Below are 17545 nucleotides of genomic sequence, written 5' to 3' on the forward strand. Positions count from 1 at the left end.
CGCAAAATTGTTTTTTCTTTTTGGTGGAGAAGGAGAGAGGGCATTTCTGGGACAGGTGTTGTCAGTGCCCAGATGATGCAGGGTGGCCTCCGTTCATCTGCTGAAGTTGGTTGGATTCTTCAGAGCCATTGAGAAATTTAAAACTACAGCCCGAAACCAGCCTGAATTCGGGGTATTTGTGAATTTGGTGGGGGTTCTGACTGTAGAGCACTGGGAGCGTGTTTGCTGTAGCCATTCCCAGCAGGTCAAAGGTGCAGGAAAGGTCCGATTAGGTGGAAAAAAAACCAAACAAACCTGGAAAAGTTTAACCGGCGGCTTCCGGCTGGCGGATTTTCCAGCTAAAAACCTTCATTTGGCCTGGAGAAATCCATCGCCCGGGGGACTCCGCGCCCCCTCCCGGGACTGAGACCCTTAGGGGGGGTGTCCAGGAGCCGCGGGGGGCGATGCTCGGGGGGGACAGGGGTGGTCCAGGAGGGTGCCCCATCCCTCCTCCCCGCGGGGCCGCCCCCGGTGGGGGCGGGCGGGCAGGCGGGCGGCCCCCCCCTCCCTCCGCGCCGCTCCGCGCCCCTCCGCGCCACCGGGCTCCCCCAAGATGGCCGCCGACGTGGGATCGATGTGTCGATACCGGACACGGTTTGATGCCCGCCGGCTCCAGGTCGGTGGCGGCGGCGGGCGCGGGGCTGGCGGCGGGCGGGAGGGGAGGGATGGGGGCGGCCGCCCGGATCACTCCCCCCTACCCCCCCCCTTATCCCCGTCCGTCCCTCCCTCCCTCTCCCCCCGCGCCCGCCCCCCTCCCTCCGCCCGCCCTTCCCCATCGATAGGTATCAGAAATTGATCCCCGCCGCCGCCGCCGCTCTTTGTTCGGCGCCGCCCGCCCGGGAGCCTGGAGCAGAGCATGGAGCAGCGCTAGCGGCGATGGAGCCGCGATGGAGCCCCGGCCCCCGCCCCGCCGCCCCCGAGGTGACAGCAGGGCCGGGGGGCGGCCGCCGCTCCGCCCCGGCGGGAGGGAGGGAGGGAGGAAGAGGAGGGAGGGAAGTTGCGCGGGATGAAGTTGCGGGGAGCGCGGCCCCCCGCGCCGCCCCGCCAAGTTTCTGGCGGTCCCCGCCCGCCGAGCGGAGCCGCAGGTGCCCGCGGGCTGCGAAGTGTCCCCGGCGCCGCCCGCAGCGGGGGCGGCTCGGTCCCCGCATCCCCCGGCGCGCTCGGGGCGGGCAGAGCCGCGCGGTTGCGGTGATGGATGCGGGGATGGCGGAGCGGGGCTGCCCGGAGCCCCGCCGCCCTCCCATTGTTATCCAGGGCCGGTGTGCGGGGCCGGTGCGGGGGCTCGGCCAGCCCTGAGCGCCGGGAGGGCGGTCGGTACCAGGCGGTGCTGCTCGGACCGGGGATGGATGCGGCGGGGGGGCGGCAGCTCCTTTGTGGCTCCGGGCAGGTCACGGCCGCCGTATCCCACCGTGGTACCCTCGGTCTGTGAAATTCCCGGTAAGTCCTTTGTTACCGTGCGCGGGGGAAGGTTGCCAGGGGCTGCTGACAGTTTGTGACCTTAAATACGCACCTTAAATAGGAGGTGGGTAATTAACACAATGGCTCTCCCAACATAATGGGATGAAACCCAACCTGGAGCCGCTACAACAAGCGAAACGCGCATTTCCATGGCTATTAAATGGGTTTATCCCTGTAGGATATTCCGGAGTTTGAAATGCAGCGTGCTTCGGAGGGGAGTAAACAAATTGAAATGCGATTTATGGGGCTCCGGTAGTGGATCAACAGTTCCAGCATTTAATACATTTTGGCTTTTAAGCAGATTACGTGCTGCATTTGCGCTACGCGACCCGAAAAGTACCGCAGGTACCGCGGCCGGTGGGTTTGCCATGACTGCTCATTTCTGGCATTGTGGCCGGGAAGGGATTACGGCTCTAAGCGCTTCGGATACAAAAGCGATCCTCGCTAAATCGCGCTAATGACTTTTCCTGGGTGCGCGCAGAACCTTTATTTAAAGATAAATATTGGCAGCTACTTTGCCGTGGGTCTGTCGGGGGCGAACTTTGCCGGAGGGAGAGGTGGGCTGGGAGGTGGCGGCTCTCCTTCCTTCCTTCCTTCCTTCCTTCCTTCCTTCCCCGCCGTTCCGCCTGGCCGGTGCCTGTGGCTGGGCGCGGAGCTGGAGAGGGAGCAGTGGGGATTGACTTCTGTCCAGGCAGCAGTTCTGCCGCCTCGCCGGGATCGCGTTGGGAAAGGTGACCTTGTGCCAGCTTGGCCTAATGCCCTCCATTAAGAAAAAAAAAAAAAAAAAAAAGAAAACAAGAGGGAGAAGGGAAAAAAAAAAAAAAAAAAGGAAGGCAAGCAATCCATTTATAATTCTTCCAAGAGCTTTTTCCTTTTTTTTTTTTTTTTTTTTTTTTTTCCTCCTTCCTTTTTAATGGATGTGTCTGAGCAGCTCTGGTGGCCTGGGGCTGGCCAGGAATGGCAGAGTTTGAGCCGCCCTGATGAATGGTGGGCATATGGAAAACACAGGGATAATGTGCGACTCGGCAGCGCTCGGATCGAAACGGCGCTGAGCCCTTTTACGGCAGAGAGTCGCGGAAATGAGAAGAGATAAAATTCTATCAAAGATAATGCCAGACGTATTTCACCGGGTTATGAGATTGGTTTATTGTGTACATTACTAATGCAGTATTTTTTTACAGCTTTCTTGTGTGTGATAGTCAGAGCGGGATTCATACCTTCATGGGGTTTTTGGGGTTTAATTTGCTTGGGTTTATTGCGTTCTGGTTGGCACCGTGTGGATTTATGGGATGCTCCGTGCAGTGGATGCTGCTCTAATCCAACCCGTTCCGCGTTAAAACGGCAAAAAAATGGGCAAGAGTTTTGAGCTGCTGATTTGGGGTAATAAATACAACGGAGAGCGAGAGCGATTAGAGCCATCTTTTATAAATGTCTTCACATCTCATTATGCAGATGAGCTCTGGCTACACGGCTCCAAGCCTTTGGTTCTCGTCAAATAAAATGTTCTTGGGTTTATTTCCCGGAATGCAAATGCTCTCTCCGCGTGCCGGAGTTGGGCAGAAACTTCGGCGGCTCTGGCGGATGGTGGAGAGCCGGGAGCCTCGGAGCCTGGTCTGGTTGATGAAATGTTTTTGCTGTTTAAAGTTTAGGGGAGAAGGAGGGAAAAAAAAAAAATACACAACTGTGGATGTGATTAAAATATTATAACCTTATGATATTCTGAAGTGCATAAATTTTACATATCAGCTACAGAGGGAGTTTAGACATCCATTAAATGATATGACAGCTTGACTTATCTAAATGTGCATCATTTAACAATGTGTCAAAATTCTGCTTTATATAGACGACAGCAGTAAATAAGCTATCAGTCCTCTTGGCTGGAGCTTAATTCCTGGAGCTTGGACTAATAAACTTCACTGCATTCTTGTGCAGCAGCAGGAGAAACCTGGGGGAGGCTGAGGTGCTTCTGGGGCTGTGAATGGGGGAGCTTCACCTCTGCAAATGCCTCTGGTGCTCTGGGTTTTTGGGGCTCTTATGGAGAGACTGGTGGGACATTCCAGTTTCCTCCAGCATCTCCAGCACCCAGCACCTTCCATCCCCATCCCTGCTGCAGGGTGGGATGTGGCTGTGGTCAGTGGAGAGCCCAAGGAGGCTCTGGGTGCCCCTATCTGAGGAATTTTTCTTTCCAAGCTGAAATCTCCGCGTTTGTGCAAGTGCAGCCTGTGCACAGGGCTGGCTGAGAAGCCTTGTGAGGTTGGGAATGCAGTTTGTGCTTTCCAGTGGCTCCAGCTGCTCCCGGTGCAGTGGGGCGTGGGGAGCACTGCCTGAGGAATCATCTGGTTTGAACAATTAATCTGAATTTGGGCACCGCCGGAGCCGGGGCCTCGGCAGATATCTGTCTCATGGTTGGCTTGGCTGCTGTCTGATGGTTGTGTGCTCCTCCTGGGAGCTTCCCTTGACCAGAACTCTTCAGGTGGGTTCTCTGCTGTCTCCTGAACTGCTGGTGGGGACACACGTGACGCTTTTGTCCTTTACGCAGGAGCTCTGTGTCCTTAGGGATCGAGGGCTGGAAACGCAGCTGCCTCCAAGGAGGTCCAGCTGAACTGGTCACTGAAATGTAGCTGATGTTGCAGCACCAACAAGTTCAAACCTTGGTCATGGGAGGACTCGGGTGTCTTGGAATGTCACTGTCATTGACCACCTCATGGTGTCCCCTTCCTCTGTGCTGTCACTGCAGCTCCCTCCTTGGGCCAGCCTGAGGTGACAATCCATCCCACCCCCAAATCCTTCATTAATACCTGGTATTTCTACTATTTCCAGTTTATATGTGAGGAGAGGGAGGAGATGGGCTGTGTTTCTGGGGTCAGTATTGAGCATCACCAGAAAGTCAGACTGTGAACTTCCTGAAGTGAAATCAGATTTTTTTTTTTTTTTTCCTTTAATTTTTTTTTTTTTTCTGGCTGAATAATTGAGATGCTGCCAGACAAGAAGAGCTGCAGAAAATGAGAGTTTATCTTTAGCACCACAGTTCTCACTTTAGAAACTGGTGACCCCAATTCCAGCCTGGAGAGTGGCTTCTTCCCTAATTAATAAATCCATTAATTAATTGTGTGCGTGCTGCAGCCCATTAGAGATGTACATGCTGGCCTCCTGATCCAGTTTAGTGGATTGTCTCTGTGGCCTTGGAAGCAGGGGCAAAAAGAGGGATTGTGACCATGAGGCAGCTAGGGGACAGGGATGGAAATATAATTTGAGTTTTGTGGGACTGCAGGGATGAGCACGAGCCCTGCCACCTCCTGGTGGGTGTTCCAGCTTGGAGAGGGGTGTGGGACTGAGTGGAGTGCTCAGGGCTGCTGTGCCCACTGAAATGGGGGACAGTAGTGAGGGCTGGGGGTCGTGGGGTGCCCTCTGTGTGGATGCTCTGTGGGATGGGGAGCAGGGAGCCGCCCCCAGGGCTGTGGCATCACCTGGTGGGTTTGGCAGGGCTGGGCACGGCTCCTGGCTGCAGGTGGAGCAGAATGTTAAAGCCTTGGGTGATCTGAGTTGTTATTTATGGCCAGATTAGGAAGCAGTGCAGTCCCAGTCTGCCAGCCCTTCAGGGGGCACTTGCTGAACTCTAAAACCTCAGCAGAGCCTGCAGAACCTGTGGTGCATCTCCCCACATGTGCTGGCACAGGAGCTGCTCCCTTCAGTTAATTTTTCTTGCCGTCTGCAGAGACCTGGAATGAAAATACAGGCAAATTGTTGTGTGTGCTGGTCCCAGGGCTCCTGTTTTCTCTGCTGAATGGGAATCTGGCTGTTGGCAAAAGAATCATCCTCTTTAAATGCAGGAGGCTTTGCTTGCCTATGGGTTCCAGGGGCCCCTCTGCTCCCCCATTTTCCTCTCCTGGTTTTGCTGGCGGGAGGAAAATCAGTCTATTTGGGTTCCCAGAGGTGGCTGCATGTCCCAAGGGACAGCAGTGGTGCTTCTCCCCTCCTCCCTTGAGTGCTGGCGTAATCATGGCGCCACATCCCTGGCTGCAGGAATTCCCACATCCCAAATTTCAGGCAATTATCCTGGGAGCTGTTAACAGAACACAGCAAATTGAAATTACAGGGCCATTGTTTGCAGGGAGGGAAGGTGAGCAGCAGCATCCTGCTCCTCAGCATGCCTTGAAATGGGATCTATTTAGGATTTGCAAGCCATGGGTGTGTACTCCCCCCCCACAGCACACCTCAAGGCAGAGCCCACACTGCAGCTCACGGTGTAGCACATTCCCTCTGGGATTGGAAAAGGCACATTAGAGACATCCATTCCCCCCAAAAACGCCTGGGTGAAGTTTCTCAGAACATTTTGTACCATCCTGCTCCTATTACCGAAAGATGTAATTCCCCAACTTGGGAGATAATAAGCAGGTATTGACTTCTGCTGGGGTCATTATCAAGATTTATTCAGTCAATATGGCTCCTTGGGTCAATAAATCTTGAGGTTGATAAAGGAGGAATATATACTTGCAGACTTTATTAAAAAGTTTTCCCCTTTTGTAACACTTTTTCCTCTGTGTTGCAACAGTATCTGTGACGGAGTTTTCTTTAATTACCTTTTTTTTTTTTTTTTTGGGTGGTGCACGTTTTCCTGCAGCTTTTTGTCTGTCTTTCCAAGACGGCACAATTTGGGAAGCAGGATTTGGCCCTGTGCTGGCTCTGCTTTGCTGGAGGCCCCCTTTGTGCTGTGATTCCCCCTCTCTCCTGGCTTGGCTCTGGTGCTGGGTGAGGACTTGGGGGAATGGGGGTAATATTCAATATTCCCATCATAGGTGGCTTTTCTAAGCTAAGTTCCCTGGTGGCACCAACACCTCCTCCCAGAATGGATTTGGTGCCTTTTATTCTTTAATATGGCCTTGCTGTTTAATTATTTTTTTGTCTACTTTGGTGCAGCACGAAGTGATTTCCCAAAGCTGCCCCAGCACCCCTGAGCATTGACTTTGCTGTGGTTCAAGCGAGCGTGGGGCCAATTTAATATTTAACTCTCGGCATGTGCCTGTGCCAGCCAGTCCTCCTGCAACACAGATTCCCAAAAAAGTAAATAACCAATTTGAACCCCGGGTAAATATTCCTCTGGTGGGAGCTGTGCCGTGCGTCAGCCGCTCCGAGCGCGCTGCCGTTGCCTTTGGTAACGCTCCCGTGGTTTTACACCAAAGTCAGGACCTCGAGCATCCTTTGTTTTCTTCCGTCGGGATAACATAATAAAGTATTACCTGGTGCTGGCAGCAGGGCTTGTAATGTGTGCTGTAAGCACGGAGCAGAGCCGGGGTGTTATTGCTCTGCCTGGCTGCAGAGGACATTTATTCCTTATTAATCACGCTGACGGGGAGAGCTGCCTCCGTCTGCGGCTCTGGGAGTGCTGCACAAACATTGCTGCATCCCTGGGAGCTGGGTCATTATTGCCCCTCCTGTCCCCTCAGTTTCTTGGCTGAGGAAGGAGCTGTGGGCTCCGTGGGGCCACAGTTTGGGCTAAAAGCGCCCTGTGATGCCCGGCACGGCGGCTGGGATGGGGTGAGTTGGATGGTGGGGACCCCCGTGCTGTAGCTATCCCTTGGGATGGTGGGGCTAAACTCCATCCAGGGGAGGGTTGGGTTGGATATCAGGGAAAGGTTCAACCCCCAAAGGGTGCTGGGCACTGAACCGGCTCCCCAGGGAATGGGCATGGCCCCAAGGCTGCCAAAGCTCCAGGAGCATTTGGACAGCGCTCCCAGGGTGGAATTGGTGGAATGTCTGTGTAGGACTAGAGGTTGGTTGGTCGATGATCCTTTTGGGTCCCTTACAACTCAGGACACTCCATGATTCTGTGAATCTGTGGGATCTCTCCCCTTGAGTGGCTGCTGATGCCACATTTGTTGTGCAGGAAGGGATGGAGTGGGATTCAGTGGCCGTGCCGCTCCGGCTCCCTTCCTCTGGCACCAGCGATGGGCTGTGCTTTGTTGATGCCAACCCATCCAAACTCCTCCCAGCCCTGTTCCTGGCAGAGCTGAGGGCTGGCGGGTGCCCGGGCCGGCGGGGTTGTGCCCTGGGCACGGCTCCAGCTCGAGTCCGGGCATCCCGGGCCAGCGGCTCCGTTCGGCACGCGCCGCCGAGGCAGCGTCTCCTGCCACCGCGCTTTCCTTTCAAATAAAAGCAGCTAATTAACATTATTCTTTAATTATTGCCTTTATCAACAAGGGGTCTGGTTTATACCAGCAGGATAGTCGCTTTCCTTTCCACTACCCAAGCGAATGTTTCAATTCCTGTTGCTTTTGAAATGAATTTGATGTCATCTGCCCATTGTCACTTAATGGGGACACTTGGGTAATGATTGTGCGCTCCAGCCCTGTTAGCAGCACTGCGAGCGTGTAATTTAGCCCCTTAGGCAACGGTACTTTTGAAATCTCTGGATAGTTTTGAACTCTCTGTTCTTAATTAAATATGCAATTTTTCACGGTAACCAGGTTAATTCTTTTGTGTTGTGTTGTAATACTGTTAGGAATTTTCATAGTTCTTATTAAACATTATTCAGGCATTGTGAATTCCATAATTAAAAAAAAATGAAAAGAACAAAGCTTGATTCACTTCTTTCTTTTCCCTGGTTAATTTATCAAATGAATTTTGCAAATTTTTCTTTTTCTCCCCAGACAGTGTGCCAAGTGTTTTAAAGGGGAAGGATTTAATTGCTCTGTAGGGATTGGTTGGTTATGAAGGATTTGGCTGTTTGATTAGTAAACCCTATTGGGAATGGTTTAATGCTCCATGATCTTAAAAATTGTCTGATTGTGAGGCTCTCCAAGGATGTTTTCTCTCTTCCTCGTGTACGGAAAAGGCTTTGCACAAGTGTGATTATGAGACGGGGAGGAGGGAGCCGAGGTCGGAGCTGGGTGATCTGGGCTGCCCTGGCCAGGAGGAGGAGGAGGAGGATGGTGAGGCAAACCAGCAGTTGTTCCCGTGTATCCCTGCAGATTGTGGGAATGGATCCCTGGCTGGGCCAGGATGGGGCTGCTCTGGGCTGGATCCATCACTCAGTTCCTCCTCCAAGGCTGTCTGTTTTACCTTGTAATATAATGGAATTTTATGGAATAACTGGTTTATTAAGAGGCAAACCCCTGCTGTGCTCTCCGTGCCTGAATCACTCTGGTATCCCTGGGCACATCCCTGTAAGGATGCTGGTGTGGCTGGGGGATCCATGCAGGCTGGACATGCACGAGGAGAGATGTGGGGATGCAGCTGCTGGGGGTTTGATCCAGGTACCCCAAAGCAGGGGGATCCCACCTGCTCTGACTGTGGAGTCTGGGGCTATCCAGCCAGGAGTCTTTATCCAGGCAGGCTGTTAAGAAGGATAAAACCACTCAGTTTCTGCTGGTTTTCTTCTCCTCTTTGGATCCAGAATTGATGGAGGTGATGTCTGTACACTGATATTGGAGCTGCAGGGGTGGGCTGTGACTCCAGTGTGCCAGGAAGGGCACAGTGCTCCAAAATCCCTGCTGGGGAAGAGCCTGGGCTTCCCTTCCAGAGTGTCCAGGAGCATCCCTGTGGGCACTGCCAGCACTGTTCTGTGTTGTTTTTAAAGCCCTTTTGGATTTAATATAGAGGGGAAAAAAGGTCAATATTTGGTGGTTTTGGCCATATGGTGCCAGCTGGGCTCTCCCTGATGTTGTGGGGTGAAGGATGGTGGGGCCTCACTGTTAAATAACAGAACAGCAGCGTGGTGCTGGCACCCAGTGGGATTTTGGGGGGAGCAGGAGGGGTTTTGCCTCCTGCCTGGATCATCCCTGGGAGGTGCCTCTGCCTGGGAGCTGCAGCCCAGCCAGGATCGATCGTGGCCAGTCTGAGGGGGCTCCCCAGGGGTTATTTGGGCTTTAAGGAGAGGTCAGAGAGTCATTACACTCACAAATATATTACAATTTAAGAGAAGAGCTGTCATTATCTTTGAACTTGGTTTATGTGGCGCCGGTTTTTCCCCATTCTGATTCCAGCCAGGAGGATCAGCCAGGCTGGGGAAACACCTGGACAGCTTGGGGGAGGAAATAAAGGATTCAGCAATGCTGGGCAGGGGGGCTTTGCCTCAAAAAGCTTTAGAATTTATGCTTAAAACTGCTGCTTTCCCCTAAAACTTGGAGAAAGATGTTAGTTTGAGGTTTGGGGAACCAAGTGATGCTGTGGTGATGCAGCTGGCAGCGAATCCTGGGCTGGAATATGTGTCAGAGCTGGGGTTTCTCAGTATCATCATCTTTTGGGTGTTTTTGGGGAGGGACGAGTCAGCAGCACATGAGTGCCCTGGTGTGACCAGGTGGGAATGTCACCAGCCCACAAAGAGAAATCCAAGATGCCACCAAGCAGTGGCACCACGCCATGGCAATGCCTCCCTAGCTGGGTTGAGCAGCGTGGGCAGGGATGCCAGTGGGGATTAAAAATAAGGATTTAAATCAAAATAAATCCCAGTTATTCCCTCAGTTTTCCTGTTCCTCACGGCTGAGTGAGGCACTGAACGAGCAATGCTGGACTGTGGCTGAAGCAGGGACACAAACCATTTGCTCTGGTGGTGACACAGGCTTGGAGCAGAGACCAGCATGACTGAGGAGTTCCACTCCCCACAGGGCTGTGCTGAAGCCAGAAAGTCACTTAAAAACAAAGAAAAAAACGACAAAAAAAAAAGAAAAAAGGAGGCTAGACATTTGCAAGGCGAAGGCGAGCAGATGCCAGTAATGTATTTCCAGGCATGACACAGAGTGGCAGCGTGTCATGAACCGTGTCCCCAGGGACCCCTGGGTCTGTGATATTGGCTTTAACCCCCACCAGCTCCGGTCGGGGCGTAAATTCATCAGGCTTATGGGTATTGCTCTTGGACTACTGAATAATTTACAGTTGCAGAGCCCAGCCAGGTTCAGGTCATTGGGGTTCATGGGTTAATAACAGGTTTGGTTTTTGTTGTCAGCATCTGCCTTGATAACATATGAAAGAATCCTATTCTGTTGATTAGATTTTGAAATGGATCAATTTTTAATCAGCAGAACATCTGACTCACTCAATAAGAGGAGCGTGGTGGAGACAGGACGAGGGGCTCGTTATTTACAGGATTGTTTGTTTTTACTAATACGCAAATCCTCGCTGGGGCTGGAGCCTCCCCCCTGCCTTCCCTGGCCCCAGCTCCCCCAAAATAAATCCCTGGGATTATCTGCAGCCTCGTGCCAGGTATTTGATCCATCCACTGATTGGGTGGGAAATCCATGCTGCTGCTCAGGGCACGCTGAAACTTTGATTTACCTATCTTGTTATCGATGGAAAACATTTACTTACCAGTCACCAAGTCTCAGAAAATTTTTACATTTTGGAGGTGTTTTATTCAGCTCTTCCTGAGCATCCTGCGTGGAGGTTCCCTCCCCAAGGACAACCAGGATGGGCTTGTGGGTGCTGGGAGAGCAGGGAACAAACCCTGGTGGGATGCAGAAATATCCTGGTCAAATTTCTGGCTGTGAGCAAAGTTTTTGAGGGAATAACTTTTGATTTCATCATTCAAAAGAGCTGGATCCCCATGGAAAGTTAAATACCGAGTGGGGGACCTGGGCAAAAAGCTTATTTATTTTCTAAATTAATTGGTTTTGATTCTTGGGCACAAAAAAAAAATCCAAAGTTGACGTATTTCTTTGCATCTAGATAAACTGTATGTGTTTCTTTCTGTAAAGACATTCATGTAATAGATATCATTTTTTAAATAATAAATTAGTGGGTTTTTAATGGAATCCACTGGGTCAAAATTTTGGCTTGAAGCCAGTCAAGTGGTTAACAAGCGCCATCGCCCTGAAAATCAAATTCTGTTTTTTAATAACAGAAAAGGAAAAAGTCTCATAAATGTAACTTTGGGAAGCGTGTCAGCAGGGCACAATGGCTCTGTGGGGGCTGGCTGGGGACTCTCTGTCACTGGCAGATAATGATATAGATAAGAACTTGTTGGGATGATAATTTGCATGGGTTTGCCCTGGGCTCTTTGGGATTTTGCTTTTAAAACTTGTGCCTTCTGGCAGTCTCCTTAACCTAAATAAATATTCTCCCTTGGGTCAATTAAGATCATGGCTGGCGGAGAGGACTGGCTTCTGGTAGATTTTTTGGTTTTCTTTTTTTTTTCTCTCAAAAGTGTGGCTGCATCTTAAAAAATCGGTGCATTTCTGAATTTATAGATAGAGGTTTTTTGTCGATTCGATGCGGTGGTGATTTAAGCATTGGGAGAAGCGTGCTGAGGCCTCTGGCTGGTGCTGGGGATGTGAACGTGGGGATGGATTTCCTGATCCCTTTGGGTGCCACAGCCTACTCCAGCTCCCAGCTGAGCACCCACGTGCTCTGTGCTTGCTGGTCACAACCGAGGTTTCCTCTGGAGCTTTGCAGTGCCTGGTGTTATTACAACCCCATAATCCCAAGGGCTCATTGCTATAACCTGGAAATAACTCTGCAGGTAATGGGTGTTTGCTCTCAGAGGACACAGCTGATGTATCAGCCTCTCCTAAGATCATTAGCACTGTGAGCAGGTTAAATATGCAGATTTTATCATCCCTGGCAGGTTTATTTGCAGGAGAGCGATGGGTGTCACAAGTTCGGGACTTCCAAATGAAGTTTATTTTAGTGATGGAAAATGTGCTTCTTCTCTTGAGCATCTGCTGGTTATTTTCTGACAAGAGCTGGTAGAAAAACAGATTTACAAAGAGTAGAGGGGCTCCTGGGATGGTTTTTTATTAAATAATGGGTGCTTAGAAGGTGATAATAGGGTTTAGTGCCCAATTTGAGCAGTGGGAGTTGCTCTGGGGACTTGCCCAGTTCTTGGCTCCTCTGGTAACTTATTAACTCCAAAAATTGTCCTTGTGTTTAGCAGCTGAGTAAATGTATTGCTGATGGGTGCCTGGGTTTTAATGTCATTGCTCTGGGCAGGATTGACCCAAAACAGCTCCAGAGTTGGTTCTGCTGCCCTGTGGGAGCTGGGTCTGGCACGGTGGGAGCAAACAGCACAGGAGGGGCTGGAAATGGTGCCTGGCTGCTTCCTTTGCCCCTTGAGGCCACGCAAGGGGGTTGCTCCTTTGCAGCTCAGGATTTTTTCCAGAGTTCCCATCCCTGGAACTTTTCAAGGCCAGATTATACAGAGCTTGGAGCAACCTGGGATAGTGGAAGGTCCCCGTGCTCATGGCAGGAGGAGGAAAGAGATGATGTTCAAGGCCCCTTCCAACCCAAAGCATTTTTTACTCTGTGATTCATTTTGGGTGTATGGATTTGTAACCCAGCCAGTTCCAGGTACAACCCTCTGTGCCACTCCAAAGCTGTGTGGATTTGATCCAGAGTTACCCAGACCTGCAAACCATCCTCTCCTCTTTCCTCCTTGATTTTTTGAGCCATTTAGCCGAGTATGGTGCTGCAATAATTTTGGGCACCACAGGGTGTTTGGGTTCATTAGGTCTCGCTGTGGGGACCATACAAATTTACCTTTTGACAGCAGTGGTCTTCTCTGCCCATCCCTTCCCTTATGGAAGGTTCCCCTTTCCCACCAGGATGCATAACCTGAGCCTGGAAGGGCTTCTGCTTTTCGGTCTTTTTTTAGGCTAATAATTAAACCATAATGACAGAGCCCAGCATCTCTTTATTTAAAGAGCAGATGGAGTGTTCTGGATATTAGCATGGCCCTGGCTCCCACAGTGCCAGCAGCTCCTGGAGCTCGGGGTTGGGATGAGCCCCCCAAGGACTGTGTTATTGGGTGGGCAGCAGGTGGCAACGCCGTGGGACGCCAAAATTACAGCGGCACCGTTAGGTAGGGATGAGCTGAGATGCTTTTCCTGTCCCTCTTTCCTATGCCATGGCTGAATCCCAGGAAGCTGCTTCCAAAAAGCACCTTTGGACTGCTGAGCTGGCACACCTGGCACGTCGTGGGCTGAGCTCTGCCTCCATCCCACCCCCGCGAGCGACCCGAGGCGCCGCGGCTGTTACGGTTATGACCGGAGTGGGGCTGTTTTGGTGACACACATTTTAATGGATAATCCCAGCCTGGCACTTCCAAAAGCTATAAAAGAGCGGAGCACAGGCTTTGGCTGCTGAGCTGGCCCAGAGCTCATTGCTCCCTCCTCACCATCGTGATGTGGAGCTGCAGTGATGATTTTGGAGCTGCCAGTGCCATCCTGGAGGGTCCAGATCCATCCCCAGCAAATCCCTGTCTTTCCCCATTTTGGTCTCCACCCAGCATCACCATCTAGCCACAGTGCTGTGTACCTCCCACCCTGATTTCTCATTGAAACACTTAATTTTTTTCCACATTTTTTTCCACAGCAGCCACAATTGATAATTTAGCTCTGGATAAAGCAACCTTCCAGCTTTTTCTTTCTTAGAGGCCAAAACATTGATGTTGTGTGAAATGGGAGATTTGAGGAGGCTTTGTATGGAACTTAGCTTCCTGAAAAATTTATTTACTGCTACTGTGATCCGCAGGAGTGAATTGATGTTTATCTATAGTAGTTCTTGCCAGAAAAAAAAAATGCATAACTGCACTTTCTTGGGAAGCCTTGAAAGGCCTTTTAAATAAGTGTCTAATAGTAGGCTCTCAATAGCAAACAGCCAGCTTGATAGACAGTGTACAGTATATTATTAACTATAAGCAGGCTTAATCTTTTCCTCATGTTTTAGAGAATGCTTTATAACCTTGTGGCCAAAGAATTCATGATCGCCAGGTATTTGAAGCTAAGCAAAAATTACACCAGCTGTAACTGCTGGGAGATCGATCGTGCCGGGAAAGGCAGGAGGCAGCGAGCTCCTGCTGCAGCCCTGTCCTGGAGCTGCTGTTCCCAGCCACTCCTGGCTGTCTCCATGGGGTTTAGGTGGCACATGTGTCATGTGGAAGATTCCCCGGGGAGGGTGTTGTTTGTTTATTCTCCTCACAATTGGGATGGGGGTCCAGGTCCCAGCTCAGTGATGGAATGGAGTCGTGGGATCGTTAAGGCTGGGAAAGATCTCTAAAGTCATCGAGTCCAACCGTTAACCCGGCACTGCCATGTTCACCACTAAGCTGTCCCCAGGTGCCACACCTCTGGAATGGTTCCAAGGGTGGTGATTCCACCCCTGCCCTGGGCAGTCTGTTCCAATATCTGACCACCCTCTCAGTGAAAGAATTTTCCTGAATTTCCAATCTGAACCTCCCCTGGTACAGCTTGAGGCTGTTCCCTCTTGTCCTTTGTTCCCTGGGAGCAGAGCCTGACCCCCCCCCCACCCCGTACCCTCCTGCCAGGGAGTTGTGGAGAGCCAAAAGTTCCCCCCTGAGCCTCCTTTTTTGGCCCCATGTTGTGGTGCCCTCTTTTGCTGTTGAGTCCCTCAGCTCCTCCTGCCCGTGCTGTTGGATCCTGGGAGCTCTGGCCAGGAGTCAGGGAATCAATAGATGGTTAAGGTGATAAGTGGCTTTGCTAAGAACCAATTTTGCAAGAGGAGTTTGCAAAGAGGTCAGTGGAGAGGATCTGCAGCTGCACTCCTCCAGCCCGGAGCTTGACCTGAATTAACCTGGGAAATACCCTCGGTGTGGGATGGCCAATCCCCTCCTGCTTCTGTGAATCCATCTGGATCCTATGGGAGGCTGAGCCTGAGGAATGTCTCCTTCCTCCAGGCACAGCATTTGGGTGAGGTGAGTGTGCCTGAAGGCAACAGAGAGTTAAACAAGCAGAGTTTGCTCGGCTGATAACTTCTCTCTGGTCTGGGAGCTGGAGCTGTGCTGGAATTCTGTGGCAGTATTTACATATGGATGAAGTGCTCCTGTATAGCTCCTCCAACGTGGCTGGTCTAAGCAGGCTTTTGTCTAATTTCCACCATGGCTGGATGCTGCTTCCAGCTCTATTTGCCCTTGAACCAACTCATTAATTGCACCCACTGCTAAGGAGCTCCTGTTTTCAGCTTATTGCTTTTGGCACAGCTCGGTGACACTGCTGGGACTGTGCCACCTCCTGCCACCAAGCACGGGTGTCTGAGTTCTAGGTGTCACCATGTGGACCCCGACTCTGTGTTACTGTAGGAGATGGATTAGGGAGGAATGAGCAGAAATGGGGAGGAACAGATTTTTGGGATGTTTCATCCAAGTGTTTCCAACCACCAGCAGCTCCCGTGTGGATTTTCTGTGGGCAGAGTATTGGGTTGTTTTTAGACTTCCTGACATTTCTCTGACTTGACTCATCTTTTCCCACCTGTAAGACCAGGACTATTCCCCAAACTCCAATCCTCAAACGTTGGACACTGGGGCTGATGGCAGAATGAGCCAACACCAGCATCCCCTCTCCCCTTGGACAGCGATTCTTTATTTTTTTCCCCATTTATCAGGTGGAATTCCCCCTTGGCTGGTGACCCCAGGAAGAGCAGAGTGGGATGCTCATACCTTGCAGTTGAGCTTTGCTTTCAGCCCATTATTTATGACTCCATCTCTCCCCTGCACAGCCGCCATTCGGATGCTGTGGCTGAAACCACCTTGTTATTTTATTTTTTTTTAATCATCATGGGGAGGCTGTTTCTCGATGCTGATTGATGGAAACATCTTATCTCCTCTAGTCAAAGTGTCTCCTCTTTGCGTGGTAATGAAAGAGTTTGACACTTTGACACGAGTGTCAAACACTTTCCCGAAGATGCAAACAGTGCAGGCTTTGATCTAGGTGCAAACTGGTTTTATTACAACAAACAGATCCCCCCTTTCATCCAGAAAGGGAGATAAGGGGTTTCAATTGGTGCTAAGTAGCAGCTGCTCTTAAAGGTTTTAAAAATAAAAATAAGAAAAAATATAAGAATGGAATAGTGGAGCTGTTATGTCATGTTATAAACTAGTGCTGGTGCTGTGCACTGAAGCAAGGTGGGTGTAAAGCCAACAGTGGGAATGATAAATGGGAGAGAATCCTTCTAAAATAAAACCACAGAAATTTCCTCTTTTGGGAGATGCTTGGATTTGTTTTTCTCCAGTATTTCCAATTTCAGAAATGCCTTTTCTGGAGCAAATTCACTCTGCTTTTCATCAAATCGGTGGGGTTTTGTGAAAAGGAACCACTTCTGCTACTAGTTTAGAGGTTTTTTTAATGAAGAGGGAGGCAGGCAGCCCTTTTGAGTGCTCTGGGGTTTGGTATCTTCACTGGGATGCTGGGTCCTGTCCCATGCTCTCACCCAGGACAGCTGCAGGGGGATCTGCAGGGTTTTCCCACTTTCCCATCCATTCTTTTCTCTGAGGATATGACTTTGCCTTCTTTCCCCTCCAATTTTCACCTGTAATTCATTAAAGTTTGATATTTATTGTATTATCCCATAGCCAAACCTGGAGGTGTTTTAAGCCGTGGTGGGAAGCCTGGAGGGAGGGATCCCAAACACACCCTCAGGCTGACAAAATTCTCAGTCATTAGCTTTTCTTTTTCAGTAGATAACTTTAAGTAGAAATGGGTAAAATTCCTTCCTGGCATCACTCTGCTGGCGTTAGGCTGCACCATGCCTGCTTTTGGCCCAGGTTTGTCTAATTAAATGCAGCAGCACCTTCTCTCTATTTTGAGCCTTGAGCTTGGGCACAAATGCCCTGTGAGCAGCTGAAGAGAATTGATGTGATGTATGGAAATTGTTAAGTTACAACAAATCCTGAGGTCTGTGTGTGGATTTTCCCTTCCCTCTCTCCTGTATGGACACGAGCAGGGTCAGACTGGGAACTGCCTTCAGCCTTCTGGATTTGGGAGTTTTCCTTTTAACTGTCTCCTTAGAGAACTTTTCCCTTTGAACATCTTGGGTTAGATGGTTGTTGTAGGTCAGTTCCAGCTGAGCCACCCCTGTCTCCCATCCCCATCTCCCATGGCTGTTGTTGTCCCACTCCAGGCACTGGTGAGCAAGCACAGCCTGGCACTGGGAGTGGGATGTCCCTTATGACACCACGAGTCCATGTCCCCTCTCCTAAAGGGACTGGGAATCTCATCCTGGGTTCAGGGGACAGTGCATTCATCCCACCCCATCCCTGGCTTGATTCTATCCTGTCTCCATTGACTGTCACTGTGGAATTCCCTCCATGGGTTGATTCCTGTTG

The 17545-nt window shown here is 50.7% G+C and overlaps 1 protein-coding gene across 4 annotated transcripts in view; it reads left to right on the plus strand.

Moving 5' to 3' along the window:
- The first annotated feature begins 555 nt into the window (after window positions 1–555).
- CUX2 (cut like homeobox 2) overlaps window positions 556–17545 on the plus strand; it is a 63628-nt gene continuing 46638 nt past the window's right edge. For all 4 annotated transcript variants that reach the window (XM_053959720.1, XM_053959725.1, XM_053959721.1 and 1 more), the window contains exon 1: window positions 556–655. In XM_053959720.1, coding sequence (XP_053815695.1) covers window positions 593–655 — 63 coding nt within the window. In that variant the 5' untranslated portion in view covers window positions 556–592. The remainder of the gene's footprint in view (window positions 656–17545) is intronic.

Source organism: Vidua chalybeata, chromosome 18 (genome assembly GCF_026979565.1).
Source record: "Vidua chalybeata isolate OUT-0048 chromosome 18, bVidCha1 merged haplotype, whole genome shotgun sequence".
Classification (NCBI taxonomy): Eukaryota; Metazoa; Chordata; class Aves; order Passeriformes; family Viduidae; genus Vidua; species Vidua chalybeata.